We start from the raw sequence: 23,357 nt of genomic DNA on the forward strand, positions 1-23,357 counted from the left end.
GAGTAGCAAGGTGATTTGTAGCAGAAGAGCTAGTAAAATATTCGTGACGGAGAACGCGAATTAGTGTTAAAAGCCTGGGTGACAAGTAAGTTACAAAGTTACAAAGTCTTGAAAGGTATTTGAAAAAAAATGAGGATCACGTTAGTATGGGGCCGCACTATACGACGTTAAATATGACAAGTAAACGGACGACAGGACAACAAGCATCCATATATATATATAAAGGATATAGTTTGATTTATTTATACATTATATTATTATTCAGGTGTATAGTAGATGTGTGGGTCAGCATTAAACTTTCGCAGCTGTGTTCTCATAAGATTGAACTACTTTGTCGTTGCTACTAGAGTTTTCGTCATCGTGTTTTATATTACCCTCACCGTCGAATTCCAAGTTGTTCAATTTGCGGAACAATTCAGCCTTTTGTTCCTCTGTAATTTCATTCTTTTTCTTGTTTTTGATCCAGTACATTGGGTTCAATTCTCTTAATCTCAATTTTTCACAGAATGGCAAATGGCCCTTTTTCTCTTCAAACATCATCAGACCCAAAACGATCATCAATACCAACCAGTAAATGTTGTAGCACAACATGGATGAGAGGTAGCCTGTATTTTGCCATCCCAATAGGGCGTTGAAAATATCCCAACCGTTATCCAATTCCGGATTACAACAGTTGACGTGGTAAACTGCCTTTCTGATATTGTAGGAACCATTACCATCACCACTTTCGGAGGCGTCACCGCCGGACTTTTTGTTGAAGATGTAGCTCTCGAAATACCACGCACCCCTGGAGAACAGACCTGCCGAAATCAAATAAAGAATACAGGTCGAAATGATCAGGAAAATCTGCAAAGAAGACCTTGAAGCACCGTAATACAACAGCAGACCGACAAAAATACCCGCAACCAAACCGACAAACACAGGCAATGGGTAAGCCGTGGCTCTAGATCCAGTCGTGGTAATACCCGCACCGGCAACGAACACAACGGCTTCCAGACCTTCTCTCAAAACCGTGATGAATGGCAACAGGAACATGACGTACCGTCTGGCGAGGAAACCAATGTTGAAGTAGCCCCTTCTGCTCTTTGGTTTTTCAACCAGCGAACGTGCGATCTTGACTCTCCATTTCGCCTGCATCTTGTTCATCCTCAGCATCGGGATACCCATCATACTGATCATGATCGTCGCAATCATGCAGAACACACCCTCCCACAAGTCTTCGGCCGAGCCAAAGATATCGTTGTTGTATCTGTAGTACGCACCGATGAACCCACCGCCGATTCCCAGACAGATGATAAACCCGGCCACGACACCAATCCAGACCTGCAGCCTCAGCCTCTTATAGAGGGCCCAATCCTTGCTCCCAATGGCCTGTCTCAAGAAAGACAACAACACCGAAACCACAACCACTGCTTCTAAACATTCTCTGAAAACAACAAAGAACACTCCAACGTTGAAAACCCTCTCAGCTGAAGACATCGTGAAATCGCTTAGAACAAAAAGAACTCCTACGATCTACTATCTGCTATTTGCTCAAACAGTTGATTAATTGCTCAACACGTCCTACTGATTGACTACCTATCGTACATATATATATGAACCTCTAGGAGACCTGTTGCGCTTCTGGCACCATATATCTTGGAAAATCGCACCTGTCGCCGCTGTCGTCGCCGCTCAACTCTTCAAATTTTCACCTTGCAGCTACTGCAGCTACTGCACCCCCATTCTGTTAGATACTGCGATACCGCGATGCTGCGGAACTGCCATTCTACCATGTGTCTTTGGAAAGACCAGACGTGAGGCCAAGATTGATGAGAAAATCCTTCGTACTTAGAGAGACGGCAAGGCCGTACCAGCGCTTCCGGATCCTCGTCACTTCTGCGCGCTGCAAACACCCTGTGTTTCCACCCAGATGCTGACGGGACATCTACCCGTACTGTAGCACGGTGTGGACTCTCTTGGCATTGTCGAGCCTAAAAACGCTCCTATCGCTACGGTTCGCTAAGAAGTCTTTGTAGCGTGCGAATTGTGGGTGCGTCGGGGAATAAGGGTGCAATAAATAGCGAAGCCAATTTAAAATAGTTTAATTCAGTTTTGATGTGATTTTTAACGGATGTAAATTAGATTGGTGTCCGGTGCCCGGTGTCCGGGCTAGAGGAGCCGGACACCGTTCCTCGTACACCGGTCACCGGACAAGCTTTTTCAACAGTGGATTGATTCTTCGATATGTAAAGATATAGCCGGAAACGAGTAGAGCGCAACAAAGAAGGAAAAGAAAGGGAGGAGGACAAGCATGAGCGTGGAAGTTGTGCCGTTAGAGATAATCGACAAGACCATCAATCAAAAGGTATGGATCATTCTGCAGTCTAACAGAGAGTTCACCGGCACCCTGGTGGGGTTTGATGATTTCGTCAACGTTATCCTGGAAGATGCCGTGGAGTGGGCCAATGGCTCGGCGTCAAACGAGCTGGAAAAAGTCATGGAGCACCATGGCAGGCTTCTGCTGAGCGGGAACAACATCGCAATGCTGGTGCCGGGCGGCAAGCCGTAGTTGTGGAAGGAGTGGAAGTAGTCACAGTAGGTGAGATGGTGGTAGCGACACGATGTACGTATGTAGTGATGTAGGAACTTTTTTCTCCAATGTTTTTTTAAGCGACAGGCCAGATTTGAATGGTGTGCGTTGAAAGCAGGGCGGCTGTTTACCACTGACAGGAGGGAGGAGCAGACCAGATGGATTCGAACGTTCAGAGCCAGCATCAGAACCAGCAAGGAGTGCCACTACAAGGGCAGGACCTGGGCCAGGGCCAGCGCCAAGGCCCCGGTCCTGGTCTGTATGCCAATGCTGCTGGCAGCGTTGGCATGAACGGTGCTCAGGAGGCATCGAGCGAGCCAACAGAGGAGGAGCAAGTTCAATACAAGATACAGTTGCTGCTGCACATAAACAGCATTCTGCTGGCCAGGGTTATTCAGATGACACAGAACAAGAATGCGGAGACTGGAGGGACTGCTTCGCTGCCGGACAATTTAAAATTGCTGGCATCGCAATACCTGAAACGGGTCCACGCAAACCTGCAATGCATTTCGCAGGTCAACCAGGGCATCAAGAAGGCGAAACCGATCATTTTGGAACCGCCCCAGCCTCTGGTGCAGCAACCAGCCCAAGATATTCTGGTGAAATTGTATCTTTTGATGAGCCGAGTTTTTGAAATTTGGTAGATCGCGCTGTTCACCAACGCAGTGAATCGAAGCACAAGGGAGTGGTAGAACGGGGGTTATGTGTCAATGCTTCTGGGCAACTGTTGTCGCATCGTTTGCTGTTCTGCATCATGATGCACGTCATTTCGATTGTGCGGGCGCGCGTTAAAAAAAACGAAATCGTCTTTTTTCAACCCCTAGCATGTCATTCCCCCCTTGTCTTTCGTATTTTTACTTCGATATAAGAACAAAATACTTGCTATACAACATTCGACGGAATACACTGTTTGGTAATTGAAATATAGTGTGATTATTACAATTGGAAATTCAACCGACGCTCAATTTGAAGTTTACTCGTTGTATTTAGGAAGAGGTGAACTGAGTTGCAATTGAGGGTAGTACAAAGATGACTGTTGATTCCAAGGCATCATTGAGTGATGAGCCAAAAGATGTTGAATGGCCAAAAAAGCAAAGAATTATCAATTGTGTTACGCAATTACCGTATTCCATCCAGTTGGGAGAAAAAAATGACGATTGGAAGGTGAGTCCAGCTACCGGCAATAGTGCGCTGTATTCTTCTTTAGATTATTTGAATACATATAAGAAGTGTGAACAATATGAGCAACATATTGTTGGATGGACCGGTGAAATCAAGAGAGAAAATGAAACCCCCTTCAAGCTTTCTAATACAGTAACAGGTCATACTGGCACCGAAATGAAAAATAAAACGGATGATATAGATGACGATCCGTTATATTTGACCAAAAGCCAAATGGAAAAATTAACAGCAAAGTTAAAGGAGAAGAATTTTAGTGATGACGACCAAATCAATCAAAAAAATGTACATGTTCATCCCGTTTGGCTGCTACGTCGTGACCAGAAAAGATGGAGAAATTATGCCGAAAATGTTTTATGGCCAACGTTCCATTACATATTAAAATTTTCAACTGAGGGTGGTGATAAAGAGAATCGTTGGTGGTATGATTACGTCAAATTCAACGAAGCCTACGCAATGAAAATTAGTGAGATTTACCAACCGGGTGATATAATCTGGGTTCATGATTACTATTTATTGCTATTACCTCAATTATTAAGAATGAGGTTCAATGATGAACATTTAGTTATTGCGTACTTTCATCATTCCCCATGGCCAAGTAATGAATACTTCCGTGTTTTGCCACGTAGAAAAGAGATCCTAGATGGGTTGGTTGGTGCAAATAGAATTTGTTTCCAAAATGAAGGGTTTGCTCGTCATTTCGTTTCATCATGTAAAAGATTGTTGGAGGCAACTGCAAAAAAATCAAGAAATTCGTTAGGTATCGATTCTTATCAAATCGGTGCTTATGGTGGTGATGTTATTGTCGATTCCTTACCAGTTGGTGTCAATACGGAAGCATTGGTCAGAGATGCCTTTACTAGAAACATTGATGAAAAAGTTCTAGCTATTAAGGATGCCTATGAGGGCAAGAAAATTATTGTTGGCAGAGATCGTTTAGATGCCGTCCGTGGTGTTGTTCAAAAACTAAGAGCCTTTGAAACGTTTTTGGCCATGTATCCAGAATGGAGAGATCAAGTTGTTTTAATTCAAGTGAGCAGTCCTACTGCAAACAGATCTTCTCAACAGTCCATAAGACTGGAACAGCAGGTTAATGAACTGGTTAATTCTATAAATTCCCAGTACGGCTCATTAGATTTTTCTCCAGTTCAACATTACTATATGCGAATTCCTAAAGATGTTTATTTGTCTTTATTGAGAGTGGCGGATTTATGTATTATCACAAGTGTTAGAGATGGAATGAATACGACCGCTTTGGAATATGTCACGATAAAGTCTCATAACTCAAACTACGATTGCTACGGAAATCCATTGATTTTAAGTGAGTTTTCTGGTAGTAGCACAGTTTTAAAAGATGCAATGATTATCAATCCTTGGGATTCTGTTGCTGTCGCTAAATCAATCAAAAAAGCATTGCAATTAACGTCAAATGAAAAGAAAGTCTTAGAAGATATGCTAAGAGCAGAGGTCCCAACAATTCAGGATTGGACCGATAAATTTTTATCATCTCTCAAGAGGTTAACAGATTATACTTTACCGTCATCCAAAAAAATCACTCCAGCTTTGAATAGACCTATATTACTGGAAAACTATAAGCAGGCTAAAAGACGTCTTTTCCTGTTTGATTATGATGGTACTTTGACACCAATTGTTCAGGATCCCGCGGCGGCAATCCCATCAGCTCGTTTGATCGGCATTCTTCAAAAATTAGCAGCCGATCCAAAGAACCAAATTTGGATTATCTCTGGTCGTGATCAAAAATTTCTGAGTAAATGGCTGGGAGGTAAATTTCCGCAAATAGGATTGAGTGCTGAACACGGCTGTTTTGTGAAGGACGTGAATTGTGAAAATTGGGTTAATTTGACAGAGAAATATGATATGTCATGGCAAAAGAAAGTTGGCGAGATCATGGAGAGTTTTACCAATCGGACACCGGGTTCTTTTATAGAAAGGAAGAAAGTCGCCTTAACATGGCACTATAGGTGTACCGTGCCGGAGCTAGGAGAATTTCATGCTAAACAACTGAAAGAGGAATTATCCGCATTTGCCTCAGGCTCTGATCTTGAAGTTATGGAAGGCAAGGCCAATCTTGAAGTTCGTCCTAAATTTGTGAACAAAGGTGAAATTGTTAAGAGATTAATCTGGCATAAGCACGGAACTCCTCAAGACATGTTAGCAACTAAGAGAGAGGAACTAGAAAGGGATCAAATGCCTGATTTCACGTTGTGTCTGGGTGATGATTTCACTGATGAAGATATGTTTACTCAAATGAATGCAATAGAAGAAGTTTGGAATAAAAAATATCCCGACGAGAAAAATCGTTGGGGTAACTTTGGATTCTACCCCTGTACAGTCGGATCCGCATCTAAAAGTACAGTAGCCAAGGCTCATCTGACAGATCCTCAACAAGTTCTTGATACATTAGGCCTGCTGGTTGGTAATGTTTCCTTATTTCAAAGTGCAGGGACTGTAGATTTGGATTCAAGAGGGCATGTCATAAACAGTGAAAGCAGTTTAAAATCTGAACAAGCATCAGCGGACTATGCTATGAAGAGGCAAACTTCGAATTCTGCTTTGAAAAGAGAATCCTCGAGCTCCTCGATGAAAAGAGAACTTTCGAACTCTTCTTTCAAAAGAGAGATTTCGAATACGTTTTTGCAACGAGAGTCATCCTACGACTCAAAGTGAGAGGCGGTATCTTTTTTGAAAGCTGTCAGCTGCATATACACACGGTTTATTAACGACATTCAAATGTTTTCGTCATAGTATCATATATATATATAAGACTAAATTATACACTTAGTATGTTTATTTCAAGAAGCAGGTTCACTAGATTGTTCACCCGCTGATAATTTCTTAACAATTGAATCGAGCGTTGCTGTTACGAGAACGACCTCTTTCCTTTTCATCGCAACAGTACAATTCATTAAATGCCACAATCCCACAACATATTCTAATATTAAAAACTTTTGTTGTCGAGCAAGGCGGAAGCAAATTCCAGAAATTTGCGATATGACAGTAAGGTCTTGTTCAAACAATCTACCACCAACGTAGTTCAATAGGATTTGCATTAAGAGACTTTTTTTAAGTTTTTTAACACCTGAATCATTCAAATCATTATCTACTTCGTTTCCTTCGAATTTGTTTTTCTCATAGTATACTTTGAATCTTTCAATGTAGGAACTCCTTTCATCGTCACTCACTGGTAAAGGATACGCAGTAAATGACTCAAAATGAGAAATTAGCCATATGACAACCACAGTACAATCCCATGTAGGATTCAAGTGCAAATCAGTCTGTTCTAAGGTGTTTGTTATTTGCAGCCAAAGCGAATTGCAATGTATCAGCTGTTCTTGTTTCTGAACACTTCCGCTCATAAGGGATACTCTAATGATGTAGGCATTCAATAATGCCACCATCCTAACTTCATTTGACGTTCGATTGCGGGAAATGATTTCATTATAAGAATCGCATATCTGAGAACCATCCTTCATCGAACCAATTTGATGAGAAATTACAGACAGAAGAGCAGCATAATCTTGTGTTAGGAACGTATTCCCTCGTGTATCTTTGATTTGACCAGTCAGGAGAAGTCCCTCCCACTTTTGATAGAATTCTGAAAACTGCTGAATCGTGCGGTACCACTCGATTCTGGAGTCATAAAAGCTTAAAGAATGGGGCCCCGACTGAGTAACGCTACTAATTAGCTTCTTTGTAGTTAAAGAAACCTTGGGTAGAAATTTTGTTGAGAAATTTGCTCTTTTTGCATAGCAGTTTACCAAATAGCTCACACTTTGCAGTAACAGTAAAACATTTTTTAAATGTTTGTATTGAAAGACAGAAGAAAGCTGAATATGCATGTGGACACTTGGGCCGATTTCTAGAGTTACTGAATCCTGATCATCTTTTAAAGCGTCCTTTTGCTCCGCAAAAAACTCCTTGAACTCATTCAAATTGCCAGTAATATCACTATCTTTGTAAATCTGAATGATCAGTTCGAGCATTAGTTTCCAACCATACAACTTGGCACCAACTTGATCGCATGATAGCGAACCCAAAGCTTTCAACAAGTATGATGGTATTATAAGTCGCTGGTTCAAATAGAAATTGACATGGCATAAAATAATAAATGATTTCCATTCAGTAGAACCTTTGCCAACCACGGTCATCTCTTGGAACTGCGACAAGGCACGCTTGACGTTATTCAATTTGATATTCAGTCTGATATTAACATATTGAAATATTAGCAGCCACGATCCTGTCACATTTTTATCGTATTTCCACTCTGCCAGAAAATGAACTACTTCGTCGCAATTCTTTAATGCAATCCTGTAGTGAAACTTGTCGTCTCTTTTCATTGGTAGAACATATAATGTCAAGAATTCGAATTTCATTTTCTCGTGAAGCACAGACCAGTTAGAATAAGAGCCATGATGATTTTGTAATCTTTCTCGTATGCTTGAAAGATAAGCCTCTGCGAGGTCGAAATTGAGTGTCTCTTCCAGAAGTACTTCAACTAATTGATAAGTGATCTCGGCATCCTGGGCAATGGACAAAGGATAGTTCGTTTTGAGATATTGCAAGCACTGAACAGACATAGAAACAAGCTTAAAATAGTCCTTCAACTGATCCTCATCCTTTATATCACCTGCCACTCTGTGAGCATGATCCAAATATTCCTTAGACAATTGACCCAGAACCTCAAAAGAAAGCTCCGGCAAAGCCATAAAGCCAGTAAATACACCCAAATACAGTCAACACAGAAACTACAGTGACATAAACTAATTTCAACTGTATAAATGCCGATACATTAGTTTCAGCCGCTTATATACTTTTCTCACTACTTTTGATAGAGTGGCGTATATAGCGATTTTTTATATATTTTTCGTTCTAGTTATATTTTGATATCGAATTTATCGAACCTGCAATTCTATAAAATAGTGGTAGTAACAAGAAAAGCTTTCTTCAGATTCGTAAGAGAGATTTCGTTTGATCGCAGCTCATACCATGTCTGAACAGGAGCGATTGCAGGAGTTTCAAAACGCGAATAAAATAGTTTTTGATCAAAATACAAGACAGGTTTGGGAGTCTCAAGAGAAAAATGACATAGACAACAGTAATGCTAAAGACATTGCAGTAAAGAGTCAGCAAGAGGACGAATCAGATGATTCAGCTACATCAGGTATAGTCCCTACTCTTCAAAATATCGTGGCTACTGTGAACCTGGGATGTCGGCTAGACTTAAAAACAGTGGCACTTCATGCGCGTAATGCGGAATACAACCCAAAGCGTTTTGCCGCTGTTATTATGCGTATTCGAGAACCAAAAACTACGGCATTGATTTTTGCATCAGGTAAAATGGTTGTAACAGGTGCCAAAAGTGAAGATGACTCCAAATTAGCAAGTAGAAAATATGCTAGAATTATCCAAAAGATTGGTTTCGCAGCCAAATTCACTGATTTTAAGATTCAAAACATTGTTGGTTCATGTGACGTGAAATTTCCTATCCGTTTAGAAGGTTTGGCATTCAGTCATGGACCTTTCTCATCGTATGAACCGGAATTATTCCCTGGATTAATTTATAGAATGGTGAAGCCAAAAATTGTCCTGTTGATTTTTGTTTCGGGTAAAATTGTTCTGACTGGTGCTAAGCAAAGAGGTGAAATTTATCAAGCTTTTGAAGCTATATATCCGGTGTTGAGTGAATTTAGGAAGATATAAAATAAATTGCTTTATATAGGGTCCAAATAAACATTCGAATGGGGAAAACGAAAATCGAGAAAAATATAAATATTTCTGTAAATGCTATGATTCATGTTATTTCATCCCTGTCTTCTTCTTGAACGCCTCTAGTTCTTTCTCAACATGCATCCTCGATTCTCTTTCTTCTTGTATTTCTCTTTCATATTTCCTTTGGCTCTCAGCAAGCATTCTCTTGAATTCCATTTTCATTATTGAGAACGAATGCCCGTTGCCATTAGAAAGCGTTGGTGATTCTGGGTTTAGGAGGTTTATAGGAGATGGAACTGGTGACGATAGATCGATGTTCCTCACAAAGTCATTTTCGAGGCTACTAGATTCTTTCAGTCGTTTTACCTCAATATCCATCTCTTGCAGTTTAGTCTCACTTTGAGACAAATTAGAATGGCACTCCAAAATTTTTTGATGTAGTTCCTTGTTCGTATTTTGAAGTTGTTCAACATTTTGTATATGTTCAGCTCGATCTTTCTCAAATTGCTTCGTTAAAAAACTGTGAGCTAGCTGTAAGTCTTCAAATGCCGTTTCTAACTCTTTTTTTTGTGTGTATATGCCTGTGGCGTCATTCTCCATGTTTGATTGCTTTCCGTTATCATTTTGAGAGTAATTTGTGAGTGAATCAATAGCATTCTTTAGGAATTCAACCGGACTATCCATATTTACAGGTTGCAACTCCACCCCCTTCTTGACGGCATTAGATAATACAAATGACGTGAGTTCTTGCAACGCACCATTCGTGCGAATAGTAGTATTACTACGCTGCAGCCCTTTGCTGTTCGGGTTTTTCTTTGTACTCGTCTTTCCAATATCAAACAGTGGAGCATCAACTTTTGTAGCATTGGTGGATTCCAGCAATACGAGCAAAGACTCATACCACTCTGCTGACTGTGGCTGGATATCGAGTAGCTGTTGCAAGGTTTTCGCCGAAACATCTTTTAATTTTCCATTCCTCTGATGACTTTGCACCTGATACAGCGCATATTCGCAAAGTAGTTTTTTATCGACATCAATTAACGAGCCATTTTGATCTTTCTTGTACAGTAGGAAATCTAAGTAGTCAACATGTGTGTAGGGTCTACTATTTCTGTAGGGCAAGTTTGTGTCCAAATCGTTTGACAAATATTGTTTCAAATCCTCATATTTGGTTGGATACTCCTCATAACTGTCCTCTGAGAAAAGCCATGGGTTAGCTCTTTCCATGAGCTCTAAACCCTTTAGATCGTCGATCATAACGACAATCCAATAAACCTATTCTGACTTTGCAATTGATGTAGGCAAACCATTGAACCTTTGTTTATATTAGTTTTATTAAAAGAAACGGCTAAAATTTTCGCGTTAAAAATCGAAGGCTTCATCACCATCTTTAAAAATACATGAACTGCAATAATAGCGGAAAGACTTACATGGTTACGCTTGAGGGAACAAGGCAAATGAACCTAGATAAGATCATAATACTGCTGAAACAGGGGAAGCATATACGGGAGGACTGTGTGTACTCACTATGTATTCAAGCGCAAGAACTTTTGATGAACGAGTCGAATGTTACGCATGTAGACACTCCTGTGACAATATGTGGAGACATTCATGGCCAGCTACACGACCTGCTAACACTGTTTGAAAAAAGTGGTGGGGTAGAGAAGAGCCGATATATTTTCTTGGGCGACTTCGTTGATAGAGGCTTCTATTCTTTAGAGTCCTTTTTACTTTTACTATGCTACAAGCTAAGATATCCCGATAGAATAACACTTATTCGCGGCAATCACGAAACGAGACAGATCACCAAAGTTTATGGGTTCTATGACGAGATAATGAGGAAATACGGGAATAGTAATGTCTGGAGATACTGTTGCGAAGTATTCGACTACCTCTCATTAGGTGCCATAATAAACGAACGAGTGTTTTGCATACACGGCGGTCTCTCGCCAGACATTACGACCATTGACGAGATACGGAGTATCGACAGGAAGCAAGAGGTGCCGCATGAGGGCGCGATGTGCGATCTACTGTGGTCGGACCCTGACGAAGTCGATACATGGTCTCTTTCGCCAAGAGGAGCAGGTTTTCTATTTGGCAAGGGTGAGGTTGATCAATTCTTGCAAACGAATAACATAGAGCTCATCGCTCGCGCCCACCAGCTAGTAATGGAGGGATACAAAGAAATGTTCGACGGCGGACTTGTCACCGTGTGGTCTGCCCCGAACTACTGCTACAGATGTGGCAATGTAGCCGCGGTTCTCACGATCGATGGCCAGCTCGAGAGAAGCTACACAATATTTGATGCTGTGCAATCTCAAAACGGCATGGGCCATACCATAATACCCACCAAGAAGCCGCAAATGGACTACTTCTTGTGATGCTCGAAGCGCCCGTAACTGTATTTCTTAATGCTATATTTTCACTTAGTTCTATACGTATAATTATTCACGACGACGCCTGGAAAAAGAGATATGAAAGTGCGCTGTTGATCCAACAGCAGCGGAGGGAGAGCATCCAGGCGAACCAAGCTCCAGACAGACCGCATGTCAGTGGGAATTTCACTATCACAATTCATCTCCGACAACCCCGATCCGCTGTCGAGTGGGATTCCCGAGCTCGACCAAGCACTCAACAATGGCTTCCAAACAAGGTCCATCTACGAAGTGTACGGCCCCCCAGGTATCGGAAAAACCCGCTTCGGCCTGCAACTGCTGGAACACACGGACCCCCGCGACAGACTGCTATGGATAGAGACGTTCAAGCCGATGCCCGGCGTCGCGCCAGCGACGCTGGCCGCTGGCCGCAAGATCGAAAAGGTCAAAATAACGACCTTCACGGAGCTCTTCTTCTTCATCAACGCGCTCGACACAAGCTACAGACTGCTGGTGATGGACGGGATGTCCCAATTGGTGTGCAACCACCTGTACGTGTTGCAGAAGAGAGCAAAAAGGTCCCCTGCCCACAGCTCCAACCCATCCTCAACCGCCTCGTGGAAGCTTCACGAGATGAAATGCAAACATCTCGTGCAACTGTTCACCTCCATGACAAAATACGCAAACCAGCACAACACCACCATCATCCTGCTGAACGACTGCATGAACACTTCGTTCACCAACGACGACGTGAACACGGGCATCCACGAGGACGGCCTTGATGTTATAGCAGATAAAACTAATTTTTACGTCATTTCTGCAGCAAAGCGGAGAAATGTACAGATTCTGAAAAGCTCTTTGCTCGCGAGCAGCGTTGCTATGGGGAAGAGAGACGCCAAATGGGAGATCTTTCTCAAAAAGAAGATCGGCCTCTTCTGGGGGTGGCAAACAACCGCACCCCTCGCCACAGGCACAGACCACACAACAAAAGCGGAAACAGCTGCAACCACAGGCGCAACTGCCAGCACCAGCACCAAGCCCAGAAAATGCCGCCTCGTCATAGTAAACACTGGCAAACGCTCGCGGCACGATGCAGACAACGGCGATAGCGAGAGGGGTTCGCTGCAGCGAATCTGCACGGAGTTTGACCAAAACGGACGTCTTCGGTCACTCAACGCACAGAACAGCAGCCAGGTTCCCAAAACGGACACTGCCAGCGACGAATTCGTCTTCGATAGTCAGTCCAGTGTTGTTTAAGGGCACGAAGAAAAAAGTGGTCCCGGTGTGCGCCGGTGTGCGCCGGCATGTCCCGAATAGGTCTGATTGTAAACAGAGCGGCACATCCATTGTTCTGAGCTTCCCTTGCATCTTTGTTGGATCTTTGTTGACGGTACCCAATTAGACAGGTCAATACTCCGCATTGGGCAAAACAGCCCGACACCGCGTCAGGGCCCTGAGTGCCCCACAAGCAACCCAGAGCAGCAGGTGACGAACCTCAATTTAGAAGCAACGGCAGCGTGCCGTGCATAGGGACCGCCCACGCGGGCTGCTATAAATATATATGTGTCCCCACGGCACGCACGGGCTGCGCGCGTGCCGTGGGATCTGGGCGCAGGAGGAAAACTTTTTCAGGCCGGAACCTCCTGTCAGGTGCCGAAGGCCGCAATGGATTGCGCTGAGGGTTTCGGTGTACGGCGTCCCATTGTGTCCATCACGTCGATTCTGTGCGATCTTTTCTCGCAAGTCCGCAGCATTGTTAGGACATCTTTTCCCAATCGGGCTATGTAAGTGTGGCCGAGTGCGCTGAGAGGTGTCACCCTCATGCCCAATTGGGTAAAGTGCAATTCAAAACAACTGTTTCAGATTTGAGTTAATTATAGAAATCGAAACTGTCAGAAGAATCCACCAGATTTCAGGGGATGAGCATGACGGGAAAAGCATGAATCCGAGGGTATAAAAAGGATGGGCATTCTTGGGCATTAGCAGTTGCTGTTGTGGGAATGGTCTTCTCTCTGGAACCAGATTCATCAGGTTTATACAACTCACTGAAAAGAAGTATACGTCTTATTGTTCACCGTTCGCTATGAAATTCTCTACTGCTCTAGTCGCCGCCGTCGTTCCAGCCGTTGCCATGGCGCAATTCGCCAATGTCACCTCATCGTCGGCCACAAGTGAATTGCCAACTTTGGGTCCAAATGGCACCCAGATCACCTCTTTGCCAACGAGTGTGCCACCAACCATCGGTCCAAACGGCACCCAGATCACCTCTTTGCCAACGAGTGTGCCACCAACCATCGGTCCAAACGGCACTCAGATTACGACCTCTTTGCCAACCGGCCCAGGTGGATACAACTCTACCAACTACATCACCACGACCGAGGTTGTTACGGAGTACACCACCTACTGTCCATACCCAACCACCTTCACTGAGAATGACGTGACCTACACCGTGACTGCTCCAACTACTTTGACTATCACCGACTGTCCATGTACCATCACCACGGTCATCCCATCTCCAACTTTGTCTCCAGAACCAAGCTCTGCAACCACTTCTTCCAGCCAAACTATTCAACCAGCTCCAAATGCTGGTAACAACATGGTCGTTCCATCTATCATGGGTGTCGCTGGTGTCGCTTGGTTATTGCTATAAGTTCTGTAGAGCGGAGTGTTCACACGTTGACAGGGTGGGATATCGACAAGTCTTAATTTGATATTGATTTGAGCATTTATCTCATCAATATATTTGATCGTTTATTTCTGGTAGATACATGCGATCGCAAGGTTCTTTTTTCTAAAGATATTTAGAAATAAAAATAAAATACTTTTAATTTATCGTTCGTTTTATGCGAAAAACAAAATACTAGTGGAAATGGAATAAACAATCATTCTCCTTTATTTTATTTTCTGTAATTTTCACACTATACAGGTATACAGCAAATATACAACTAAATTCGAAAAATACTTTTAATTAGTTTCTGATATCGCCTAGTTTGCAAACTTGCAACTTGGGACGTGAAAATCAAGAAAAAAAAAAAAGGAAAATGTAAAATGCTATCGTCTTACCGCTCTTGCTGAAAAGAACTGATTTAGAGACGTGAAATCGTGGACTGGTGGGCAGGACAATATGGCATCAAATTTTTACGATATCCCGGGTTCACATAAGCCTTCCTCCTCAGAGCCACATAATGAATCTACATCTCTACTACCGAAGAGAAAATCAAGCCTAACGTATTTTAGTTACAAGGCGACACCACAGTGCAGAAAAATTTCCTCCAGACACGATCCTGCCAATCCAAACAGGGACAAACTGGGCACATATGGTGGGGTTTTTGTTCCTACAGCGTTAAACGTTCTGTCGATTTTGATGTTTTTGAGATTCGGATTTATTCTTGGTCAACTCGGTATAATTTGCACTTTAGGCCTTTTGCTACTTAGTTACCTGATCAACCTATTGACAACTTTGAGCATATCGGCCATTTCAACGAATGGTACCGTGAGAGGTGGTGGGGCATATTACATGATATCCAGAAGCCTGGGTCCAGAATTTGGTGGTTCCATAGGACTTGTTTTCTTCTTTGGTCAGGTTTTTAATAGTGGTATGAATGCGATCGGTCTCGTCGAACCACTGTTGTATAATTTAGGCATATCCAATGACGAAAGCCGATCTGCTGCACTATTTCAACTACTACCGAAGGGTCATTGGCACGAATTCATATACGCGACAGTGATTCTGCTCCTCTGTTTGAGCATAGCTCTTGTCGGTTCACAAACGGTTTCAAGAGCAGGTAATATACTTTTTCTTGTTTTGGTTTTATCAATCGCATCGATTCCTTTATCCGCATTGATTAAAATGCCGTTTTCTGTGGATGATAATCTTGTTTATAGTGGTATTTCATGGAAGACTTTCACTGAGAATCTTTATCCACATTTGACAAAAGGAGCAGCAGGTTCTGTTTTGAAAAGTAAAGAAACATTTAATGATTTATTTGGTATTTTCTTTCCAGCAACAGCTGGTATTTTTGCTGGAGCAGGTATGTCAAGTGAACTCCGTAAACCTTCAAGATCTATACCAAAGGGTACATTATGGGGGCTTTTATTTACGTTCCTTTGCTATACTATTGTTGTCATTTCAATGAGTTTTACAATCCCTAGACAGTCTCTGTACGGTGATGTTCAAGTTATCCAATCAGTGAGTGCAGTTCAATGGATTATATTTATGGGTGAAATGTCAACCGCGTTATTCTCCATAATAGTTGGTATGGTCGGTGCTGCATACGTTTTAGAAGCTATATCAAGAGATAGTATTATTCCAGGAATAACCATATTTCATAAAAAACCACTTTTTTCTCTTCTATTCACATGGTTTTTAACTCAGTTATGTTTGTTCTCAGACGTCAATAAAATTGCAACATTCATTACCATGACATTTTTGATGACATTTGCCGTGATGAATTTAGCCTGTTTTCTATTAGAATTGTCATCAGCACCAAATTTCAGACCATCATTCAAGTATTTCGATAGGTACACAGCTATTTCTGGTGCGATAATGTCAACAATTGCAATGTTCGTGGTTGATGGTATATCCGCCTCCGGTATAATTCTGGCTATGGTTGTATTATTTTTAATGATTCATTATTTTTGTCCTCCAAAATCATGGGGAGATGTTTCCCAAAGTTTGATATACCACCAAGTGAGAAAATACCTGTTGAGACTCCGTCAAGACAATATTAAGTATTGGAGACCACAGATTCTCTTATTAGTTGACAATCCCCGAACGAGCTGGAAGTTAATACGCTTTTGCAATCATTTGAAGAAAGGTGGATTATACATTTTGGGGCATGTGACGGTGATTACCAACTTTCAAGATCAATTACCGGAGCTGAAGAAGCAGCAAAGAGCATGGCTGAAAATCAGAGAGCTAACAAAAATCAAAGCCTTTGTCCAAATAGGTACGGGTCCCACACTATCTTGGGGAATACGAAACGTGTTTTTGGGATCCGGTCTAGGCGGAATGAAGCCAAATATCACTGTAGTCGGAATGTTTGATTTACAACACCATCGCGAGTTTTCGTCGCCTAACATGAATGATAACGATAGCAGCCCACCAAACCTTTCCAATTCTACTCCGACAGAATTTGATGGCTTTAAAGAACCTCTTCCAACTGATGAGTGCAAAAATGAAAATAAGGTAAAAGTGCAACAGTGGGTTCAGATTGTTGAAGACCTATCTTCAATGCAGTCTAATATAGCTGTTGCTCATGGGTTTAGAAATCTCAACCTACCAAAGGACACAGAGAAGTTTGAATGCAAAAGATACATTGATCTTTATCCAATACAAATGTGTGCGCAAATGAAATTTCAAAACGATTCTCCCTCCGTTACAACAACGAACTTTGACACGTATACTTTAATTTTACAGTTGGGGGCAATTTTAGTAACTGTACCACAATGGAAACACACGCATACTTTACGGACTATCCTTTTTGTTGAAAAAGAATTAGATAGATCAGATGAGATCAAAAGAATGGAAAATTTGCTGGGGGTTTTGAGAATTGAGGCTGAAGTACTTGTTGTTTCATTAGATCAGTTTAGAGTTTACAATACAATTGTAAAAGGTGACCCGATTACTTTTAAATATGTTAATGAGAAACTGAAGGATGATTCTTGGTGGAAAGATTTGGTAGAAGCGAGAGATACACTCAAGCCAAAGCGCAGATTTTCAATGGCTGCACCAGTAGCTGTGAAATCAAAAGATTTACATTCACATAAGCACAAGCTTTCAAAGCTGCACTCGCTAGGAATCAGCTTGACAATGAGTTCAAGTATGCCACAAACTGTGCCAATAACAGATTTAGATTCAGACGATGATACAGATGTTGGCTCTGTATTCGATTCTTCCGCTTCCATTCCTTCTTTAACACAAAGGCTCAATTATGAGACAAATAGAAGAAAGAATCATGCTGTAAAAGCTGCAACGCCATTACATAAAAAGATTGACGATAGTACTGCTCAATCTTTGAGACCAGTTTTTTCAAGCAATAAGTTGCCAGTCACCAAAGTTCTTGAGGATGGTAGTGGTGATAAACCTACTTTAGTTCCAATTGTCGAGCCCGCTCCACAAGATGACCGTATCAGCGAACAACAAAGCAGGAATCAAATTCTTCCCGAATTGTCACCATGCTGTTCAAAAGATAGCCTAGTTCTTGCAATGAACAACTTGGCATTTAATGATTTGCCAAGCAGGGCACAGCACTTGGTTTTGAACGACATTATGACGCAGCTTTCAAGCATGTCTGATTTAATCTTCTCAACCTTACCTATTCCTGCTCTAGGAACTCATGACGACGCTGATGCAAGTTTGCTGTACATCGAGGATTTAGACACTTGGCTCGAAGGATTACCTCCCACTATGCTAATCAACTCTCAGACGATGACAGTAACTACAGCCTTATAGAATAAAAAACAAGAAAACTATATATAAATAGGAATGCAGGTACATTGCTCTTATAACTTTTAATGCTCTTTTTTATTCAACATAATCTTTTACCTTGCGAAATGCGAACATTGTGTAAAAGTAGGAGGCAGCTTCTTTTTCATCCCCTTCCACACCATATTTACCATCTGAGCGTTGCAACCCCTCCTTCAATCTCGGCGAAAACTTATCAATCCAATGAGGTATCTCCTGAACAAAGAATTTGTTGAAGGGCATTTGCAGTTCTAACTCAAGACCATATTCGTCTCCCAGACTTCTCAGTGTCTCAAAAGGGACCACATACTCGGGTACATTATCAATGGCGTCTTCTAGCCAATATACATACATTTGCCCAAAAGGAGAAGGAAATTCATGGTCGTTCTTCAAATACTCATTATTTTCGAACGTAACTTTATAGATGGAGTTTCCCCAAGAAGGTTTCTCTACCTCTGGACTAATCTTGTTTAGCTTATAGCGAATGAATTCGGAGTCAGGAATTGTACCAAAGAAATGACCACCAATTCTTAAAGATTTTGAAATGTTCAAAAGCGTTCTTCTTGCCTTTTCCTCGGTTTCAAAAGCATAATGCAGACAGAATTGTAGTGATACAATATTACAAGGGAATCGACATTCTGGAAACGACTCGACTGCTACACCAAGTGATTCTCCAAAGCAGTCACCTGTAATCAATATAACTTGAAATGAAAGGTTTCTCATTGAATTATACCTTTTATGAGCTTCTTGAATTGAAGCATTTGATATGTCTACACCGATAAACTGCGAGATATTTGCATTACCATACTTTCTTAAATCACCACCTTTACCACACCCAAGCTCTAGTACTACATCTCCGGGCCTCGTATATTTATCGATCAGCATATATTTGATGGCATTATTGAAATTACGCAGTTTAATAATAGGGGAAAGATTTCGTCTGGCCTTGTTGGCAATAAAAGTTCTTTCGTTATAATGCTGTCTCACAATCTGATCAACATTTATTGTTCTGTTTGCTGCCAATTCAATCTCATGCTTTTTTAACTGTTCATCACGTAGTCTACTGATTTCAATTCTCCTCTGTTTTTCCTCTAAATCGAACTGTTGATGCTTCCGTTTAGCAATGCGGAAAATGGGCTTTTGCGATTCTGAACTTTGGGTCATTTCCTGCCCATTGGCTTCATTCAATTTTGGCTCATCATCTTTCTTCGATGGATCTGCGATGGAGTCGTTTTTGTTTTGCGGTTTATTATTCCTTTCCGGAATGCCATATTGTCTATCATAGACTTCTTGGGACATCCACACGGGTTTCTCTGGTCTTGCCGACATCTTGGACAATACCGATTTATATGAGATATAGTACTCTAGATTGTCTCTTTGATATATATATTCTGAATTACCTGCGAGTTTGGCCGAGATCTAACTTTTATCCGGTGAATGAAAACTCTACATATTCATGAAGGAAGCACTGTGACATAAATGGAAAGAAAGTAAAACAATCAAGCCTAGTTACTGGGAAATGTTACCTGTAAGTCCTCATGATGCTAATAAAGCTGAAATTTTGCAGGAAAGGCAAAAGCGATTAGCCAAATGGAAGCAAAAGAAAGCTCATTCAGATGAGCAGTCGAAGACGAAACAAGAGAATCTTACTAACAGCGAGAACACTAATCATGATAGACAAGCAGAGAGGCGTCAGAAGCTTCAAGAATGGAAGGACAAGAGGAGAAAGAGAAATGAGGAGAGCTCAGACAAGCAGTCACCTCAGCCACGGGAGCAAAAGAAACGAAAGAGTTCGATGAAGGGTAAAACTAAGAACAATGATAGTGCAAATGTTTTCGATGCTAGCGATGACGAAGAGTTCGTGTCGACGAAAGTTGAACTATTCGTTCCCAAGACATCTAGTAGCAAAGACGGTTCTAACGCAGTGTTATCTCATGGAAAACGTGAGACCACCAAGAATGACAAAGATCCTTTGGATGAGTATATGCAAGGAATTCACTCAATTAAAGGCACATCAACAAATAATCGTATCGGATACTTATTCGACGAGGAGGACAATGATACAGGTGTTGAAGATATGGCCTTTGAGAGAACTGATACTAATGAGGATACAAGATATGCCAAGATTGCCAAGATGAAGCTAAAAAAACAGGTGCTCAGCATAAAATATACATCAGAGGACTTGGAGCCCTTCCGTAAAAATTTCTATGTCCAACCAGAAGAGTTTGACTCTATGTCTGAAAGCGAAATTGAAGAAATCCGGTTAAGCATGGGAAATATAAAAGTGAAGGGGAATCAGTGCCCAGTGCCAGTAAGTCGGTGGTCTCAACTAGGATTGTCCTCAGATGTTATGAATTTAATCACACAAGATTTTGATTACGGCAGCCCAACACCTATCCAGTCTCAAGCAATTCCCGCGATAATGAGCGGTAGGGATGTTATTGGTATATCTAAAACGGGGTCCGGTAAGACAATATCTTACCTTTTACCTTTAATAAGGCAGATCAAAGCTCAGCGACCTTTATCACGAGATGAGACTGGCCCGTTGGGATTGATACTTGCCCCAACCAGAGAACTTGCATTGCAGATCAATGAAGAAGTTCAAAAATTTATCCGAGGGGATGATTCCGTTAGTTCTATCTGCTGCACGGGTGGGTCGGAACTAAAGCATCAGATAAATGTGTTAAGAAGAGGTATTGAAATTATTGTGGCAACGCCTGGAAGATTCATCGATCTATTAACTTTGAATTCAGGTAAACTAATAAACACTAAAAGAATAACTTTTGTCGTGATGGATGAAGCAGATCGACTGTTTGATCTTGGATTCGAACCGCAAATAACACAAATAATGAAAACCATACGATCTGACAAGCAGTGCGTTTTATTCAGTGCTACTTTCCCTAATAAACTACGCAGCTTTGCATTAAGAGTGTTACGATCCCCTTTGACCGTAACCGTAACCTCTAATAGTTTGGTCAATGAGAATGTAAAACAAAAATTTGAGATAGTAGATGGGGAGGAGAAAAAGTTCCTGAAACTATTGAAGATTTTGAATGAAAGTATAAAGACTGAGGATGAGGAGGAGGAAGAACTGAAAGAAGATGACGAGCCTAAAGATGAAAAGATTATAATTTTCGTCAGTAGTCAACAGATCTGTGACATTCTTTTCAAGAAGCTAGAATGCGAAGGCTACCATCTATTTTCGATCCATGCTGGAAAACCTTATCAGGAGAGATTAAAAAATTTAGAGAACTTTAGAAGCACCAAAAATAGTATTTTGATCTGCACAGAAGTGCTATCTCGTGGATTGAACGTCCCCGAGGTATCATTAGTTATTATTTTCAATGCTGTGAAGACGTTTGCGCAGTATGTTCACACTACAGGAAGAACTGCTCGTGGTACGAACAAAGGCGTTGCCATCACTCTTCTGTTAGAAAACGAACTTGCTGCATCTTTCATTTTATCGAAAGCACTAAGAACTAGTGAGCTCGAGGAACATGATGAGCACCAAGTTAGAGCTCTAAAAGATATGAGTGCAGCTTTCACTTCTGGTATCAAAGAGGGTAGGTATAAGGTCTCGTCAGGATTTGGTGGCAAAGGGTTAGACAATCTGGAATCTAAAAGAGAAGAAAAACAGATGGAACAAAAGAAGCGGTTTGAAGGTGGTAATGCCTCTTCTCACGAGGATGGCCACAGACAAAGTAATCAAGAAGATGACAATAATACTACACACATCAAGGTTCCTAAGATTGAGTACACCGTCATAAAAAACTCAAATACTGACGGCACGATAACATACAGTGCGAGAGTTAACGTTAACGATTTACCTCAACTTGTGAGATGGGAAGTCACCAAGAATACAACATTAATGCTAGTCAAACGGGAAACTGGATGCAGTATAACTAACAAAGGTAGATATTACCCCGAAGGTAAATTACCAGAGTCTCCTCGTGATGAACCAAAACTGTACTTGCTTCTAGAATCGAAGGAAGAGAAAGATATAAGATTAAGCATTGACATTTTAGAACAAAAAGTTAAAGAGGGTGTTCGAAAAGTTAGTAACAATTTCATCAAGGATACCAAATATTAATTATTCCATAAATAATTAATCATATATTTGACCTAATCATTATTCAGACTATCATTTGCCTTATTTAATCTTTGCTGTTCAGCCTGCTTCATCAACTGACTTTTGTGCGACTTGCTTCGTTCTTCCGCAAGCTTTCTCCCTAGTTCTCCTCGGGTAGATTTATCATTAGAGTCTTGTAATCTCTTCTCAGCTGCCAATCGCGCTGCTTCTCGAGCAGATAACTTCTCCCTATTGTCATCTTCACTATCGTTCAATATTTTGTTGCCGCCACTTTGTTTTGGAGTTATCACCGTCTGGGATTTTCTCGTTTTCTTCGACCTTTTTTTCGGAGCAGGTTTTGAAGCTACTGTCGAGGTTTTAACTGTCGAGGTTTTAACTGTCCTTTTGGATACTGCTGGGGTTGATGAATCAGTTTGGGTATCTGATGTGCTAGCACATAATCCCATTTCAGTGTACTGTCGTTTGTATTTCGTCTTACTTGCTGTGGTATTTTTAAAATTCTAAAACGCGAGTAGTTTTTGTGATGCCCCATGACAAGGCACCCTCAATATAATAACTGTGAAAATGAAATAACTATCTCGAACAAAGCACAGATATTTAAAGACTGCATTATGAGACTGTAGCACCCCATATGACATTGATTAACAGTGCGCTAAGTAAAACTTAAGAACAAAACCAGTGGCTGTAATTGTTTCTGAAGAACGTAAGAAGATTAATAATAATGGTAGTAATCATTAAGATGAATCGAAATGCTGAAAAGTAAATATGGAGATATGTAAAAGTGAAATATAAAAACGAAAATGGCATGAGTGAATCAGATAATCACCATCATGCGTCGCCCCAAAAAAAACTAAAAAAAAGTCCTTAATATAGTAAAAAATAACGGGAATAGTATTTCAAAGTGTAGATTACGAATATTGAAAAGGGTATGTGTGAACCATCTAT

The 23,357-nt window shown here is 41.2% G+C and overlaps 14 protein-coding genes across 14 annotated transcripts; 9 read left to right on the forward strand and 5 right to left on the reverse strand.

The window, feature by feature from the left end:
- Positions 1-291: 291 nt before the first annotated feature.
- On the reverse strand, positions 292-1,479 carry FTR1 (high-affinity iron permease FTR1; the record flags this gene model as incomplete). Its single annotated transcript, XM_037286937.1, has 1 exon — positions 292-1,479. The coding sequence occupies one exon, from the start codon at positions 1,477-1,479 to the stop codon at positions 292-294; it is 1,188 nt and encodes a 395-aa protein (XP_037142832.1).
- An 814-nt stretch (positions 1,480-2,293) lies between these two features.
- On the forward strand, positions 2,294-2,551 carry LSM5 (RNA-binding protein LSM5; the record flags this gene model as incomplete). The annotated part of the gene is made up of 1 exon (XM_037286938.1): positions 2,294-2,551. One exon carries the CDS (start codon positions 2,294-2,296, stop codon positions 2,549-2,551), a length of 258 nt encoding a protein of 85 aa, XP_037142833.1.
- A 179-nt stretch (positions 2,552-2,730) lies between these two features.
- On the forward strand, positions 2,731-3,216 carry SNF11 (Snf11p; the record flags this gene model as incomplete). The annotated part of the gene is made up of 1 exon (XM_037286939.1): positions 2,731-3,216. The coding sequence occupies one exon, from the start codon at positions 2,731-2,733 to the stop codon at positions 3,214-3,216; it is 486 nt and encodes a 161-aa protein (XP_037142834.1).
- A 385-nt stretch (positions 3,217-3,601) lies between these two features.
- On the forward strand, positions 3,602-6,439 carry TPS2 (trehalose-phosphatase TPS2; the record flags this gene model as incomplete). Its single annotated transcript, XM_037286940.1, has 1 exon — positions 3,602-6,439. One exon carries the CDS (start codon positions 3,602-3,604, stop codon positions 6,437-6,439), a length of 2,838 nt encoding a protein of 945 aa, XP_037142835.1.
- Positions 6,440-6,564: 125 nt separating this feature from the next.
- Positions 6,565-8,478, reverse strand: SCC4 (cohesin-loading factor complex subunit SCC4; the record flags this gene model as incomplete). Its single annotated transcript, XM_037286941.1, has 1 exon — positions 6,565-8,478. The coding sequence occupies one exon, from the start codon at positions 8,476-8,478 to the stop codon at positions 6,565-6,567; it is 1,914 nt and encodes a 637-aa protein (XP_037142836.1).
- Positions 8,479-8,758: 280 nt separating this feature from the next.
- Positions 8,759-9,472, forward strand: SPT15 (TATA-binding protein; the record flags this gene model as incomplete). The annotated part of the gene is made up of 1 exon (XM_037286942.1): positions 8,759-9,472. The coding sequence occupies one exon, from the start codon at positions 8,759-8,761 to the stop codon at positions 9,470-9,472; it is 714 nt and encodes a 237-aa protein (XP_037142837.1).
- Positions 9,473-9,568: 96 nt separating this feature from the next.
- On the reverse strand, positions 9,569-10,738 carry PEA2 (Pea2p; the record flags this gene model as incomplete). The annotated part of the gene is made up of 1 exon (XM_037286943.1): positions 9,569-10,738. The coding sequence occupies one exon, from the start codon at positions 10,736-10,738 to the stop codon at positions 9,569-9,571; it is 1,170 nt and encodes a 389-aa protein (XP_037142838.1).
- A 143-nt stretch (positions 10,739-10,881) lies between these two features.
- Positions 10,882-11,862, forward strand: PPH3 (phosphoprotein phosphatase PP4 catalytic subunit PPH3; the record flags this gene model as incomplete). Its single annotated transcript, XM_037286944.1, has 1 exon — positions 10,882-11,862. One exon carries the CDS (start codon positions 10,882-10,884, stop codon positions 11,860-11,862), a length of 981 nt encoding a protein of 326 aa, XP_037142839.1.
- Positions 11,863-12,027: 165 nt separating this feature from the next.
- On the forward strand, positions 12,028-13,113 carry RAD55 (putative DNA-dependent ATPase RAD55; the record flags this gene model as incomplete). Its single annotated transcript, XM_037286945.1, has 1 exon — positions 12,028-13,113. The coding sequence occupies one exon, from the start codon at positions 12,028-12,030 to the stop codon at positions 13,111-13,113; it is 1,086 nt and encodes a 361-aa protein (XP_037142840.1).
- Positions 13,114-13,939: 826 nt separating this feature from the next.
- HG535_0B01510 (uncharacterized protein) lies at positions 13,940-14,506 on the forward strand (the record flags this gene model as incomplete). The annotated part of the gene is made up of 1 exon (XM_037286946.1): positions 13,940-14,506. The coding sequence occupies one exon, from the start codon at positions 13,940-13,942 to the stop codon at positions 14,504-14,506; it is 567 nt and encodes a 188-aa protein (XP_037142841.1).
- A 474-nt stretch (positions 14,507-14,980) lies between these two features.
- VHC1 (Vhc1p) lies at positions 14,981-18,310 on the forward strand (the record flags this gene model as incomplete). The annotated part of the gene is made up of 1 exon (XM_037286947.1): positions 14,981-18,310. One exon carries the CDS (start codon positions 14,981-14,983, stop codon positions 18,308-18,310), a length of 3,330 nt encoding a protein of 1,109 aa, XP_037142842.1.
- A 72-nt stretch (positions 18,311-18,382) lies between these two features.
- Positions 18,383-19,651, reverse strand: ABD1 (mRNA (guanine-N7)-methyltransferase; the record flags this gene model as incomplete). The annotated part of the gene is made up of 1 exon (XM_037286948.1): positions 18,383-19,651. One exon carries the CDS (start codon positions 19,649-19,651, stop codon positions 18,383-18,385), a length of 1,269 nt encoding a protein of 422 aa, XP_037142843.1.
- A 190-nt stretch (positions 19,652-19,841) lies between these two features.
- On the forward strand, positions 19,842-22,412 carry PRP5 (DEAD-box RNA helicase PRP5; the record flags this gene model as incomplete). Its single annotated transcript, XM_037286949.1, has 1 exon — positions 19,842-22,412. One exon carries the CDS (start codon positions 19,842-19,844, stop codon positions 22,410-22,412), a length of 2,571 nt encoding a protein of 856 aa, XP_037142844.1.
- A 32-nt stretch (positions 22,413-22,444) lies between these two features.
- On the reverse strand, positions 22,445-22,858 carry HG535_0B01550 (uncharacterized protein; the record flags this gene model as incomplete). The annotated part of the gene is made up of 1 exon (XM_037286950.1): positions 22,445-22,858. The coding sequence occupies one exon, from the start codon at positions 22,856-22,858 to the stop codon at positions 22,445-22,447; it is 414 nt and encodes a 137-aa protein (XP_037142845.1).
- Positions 22,859-23,357: the final 499 nt, after the last annotated feature.

The sequence above is a fragment of the Zygotorulaspora mrakii genome, chromosome 2, assembly GCF_013402915.1.
Source record: "Zygotorulaspora mrakii chromosome 2, complete sequence".
NCBI classification, from domain to species: domain Eukaryota; kingdom Fungi; phylum Ascomycota; class Saccharomycetes; order Saccharomycetales; family Saccharomycetaceae; genus Zygotorulaspora; species Zygotorulaspora mrakii.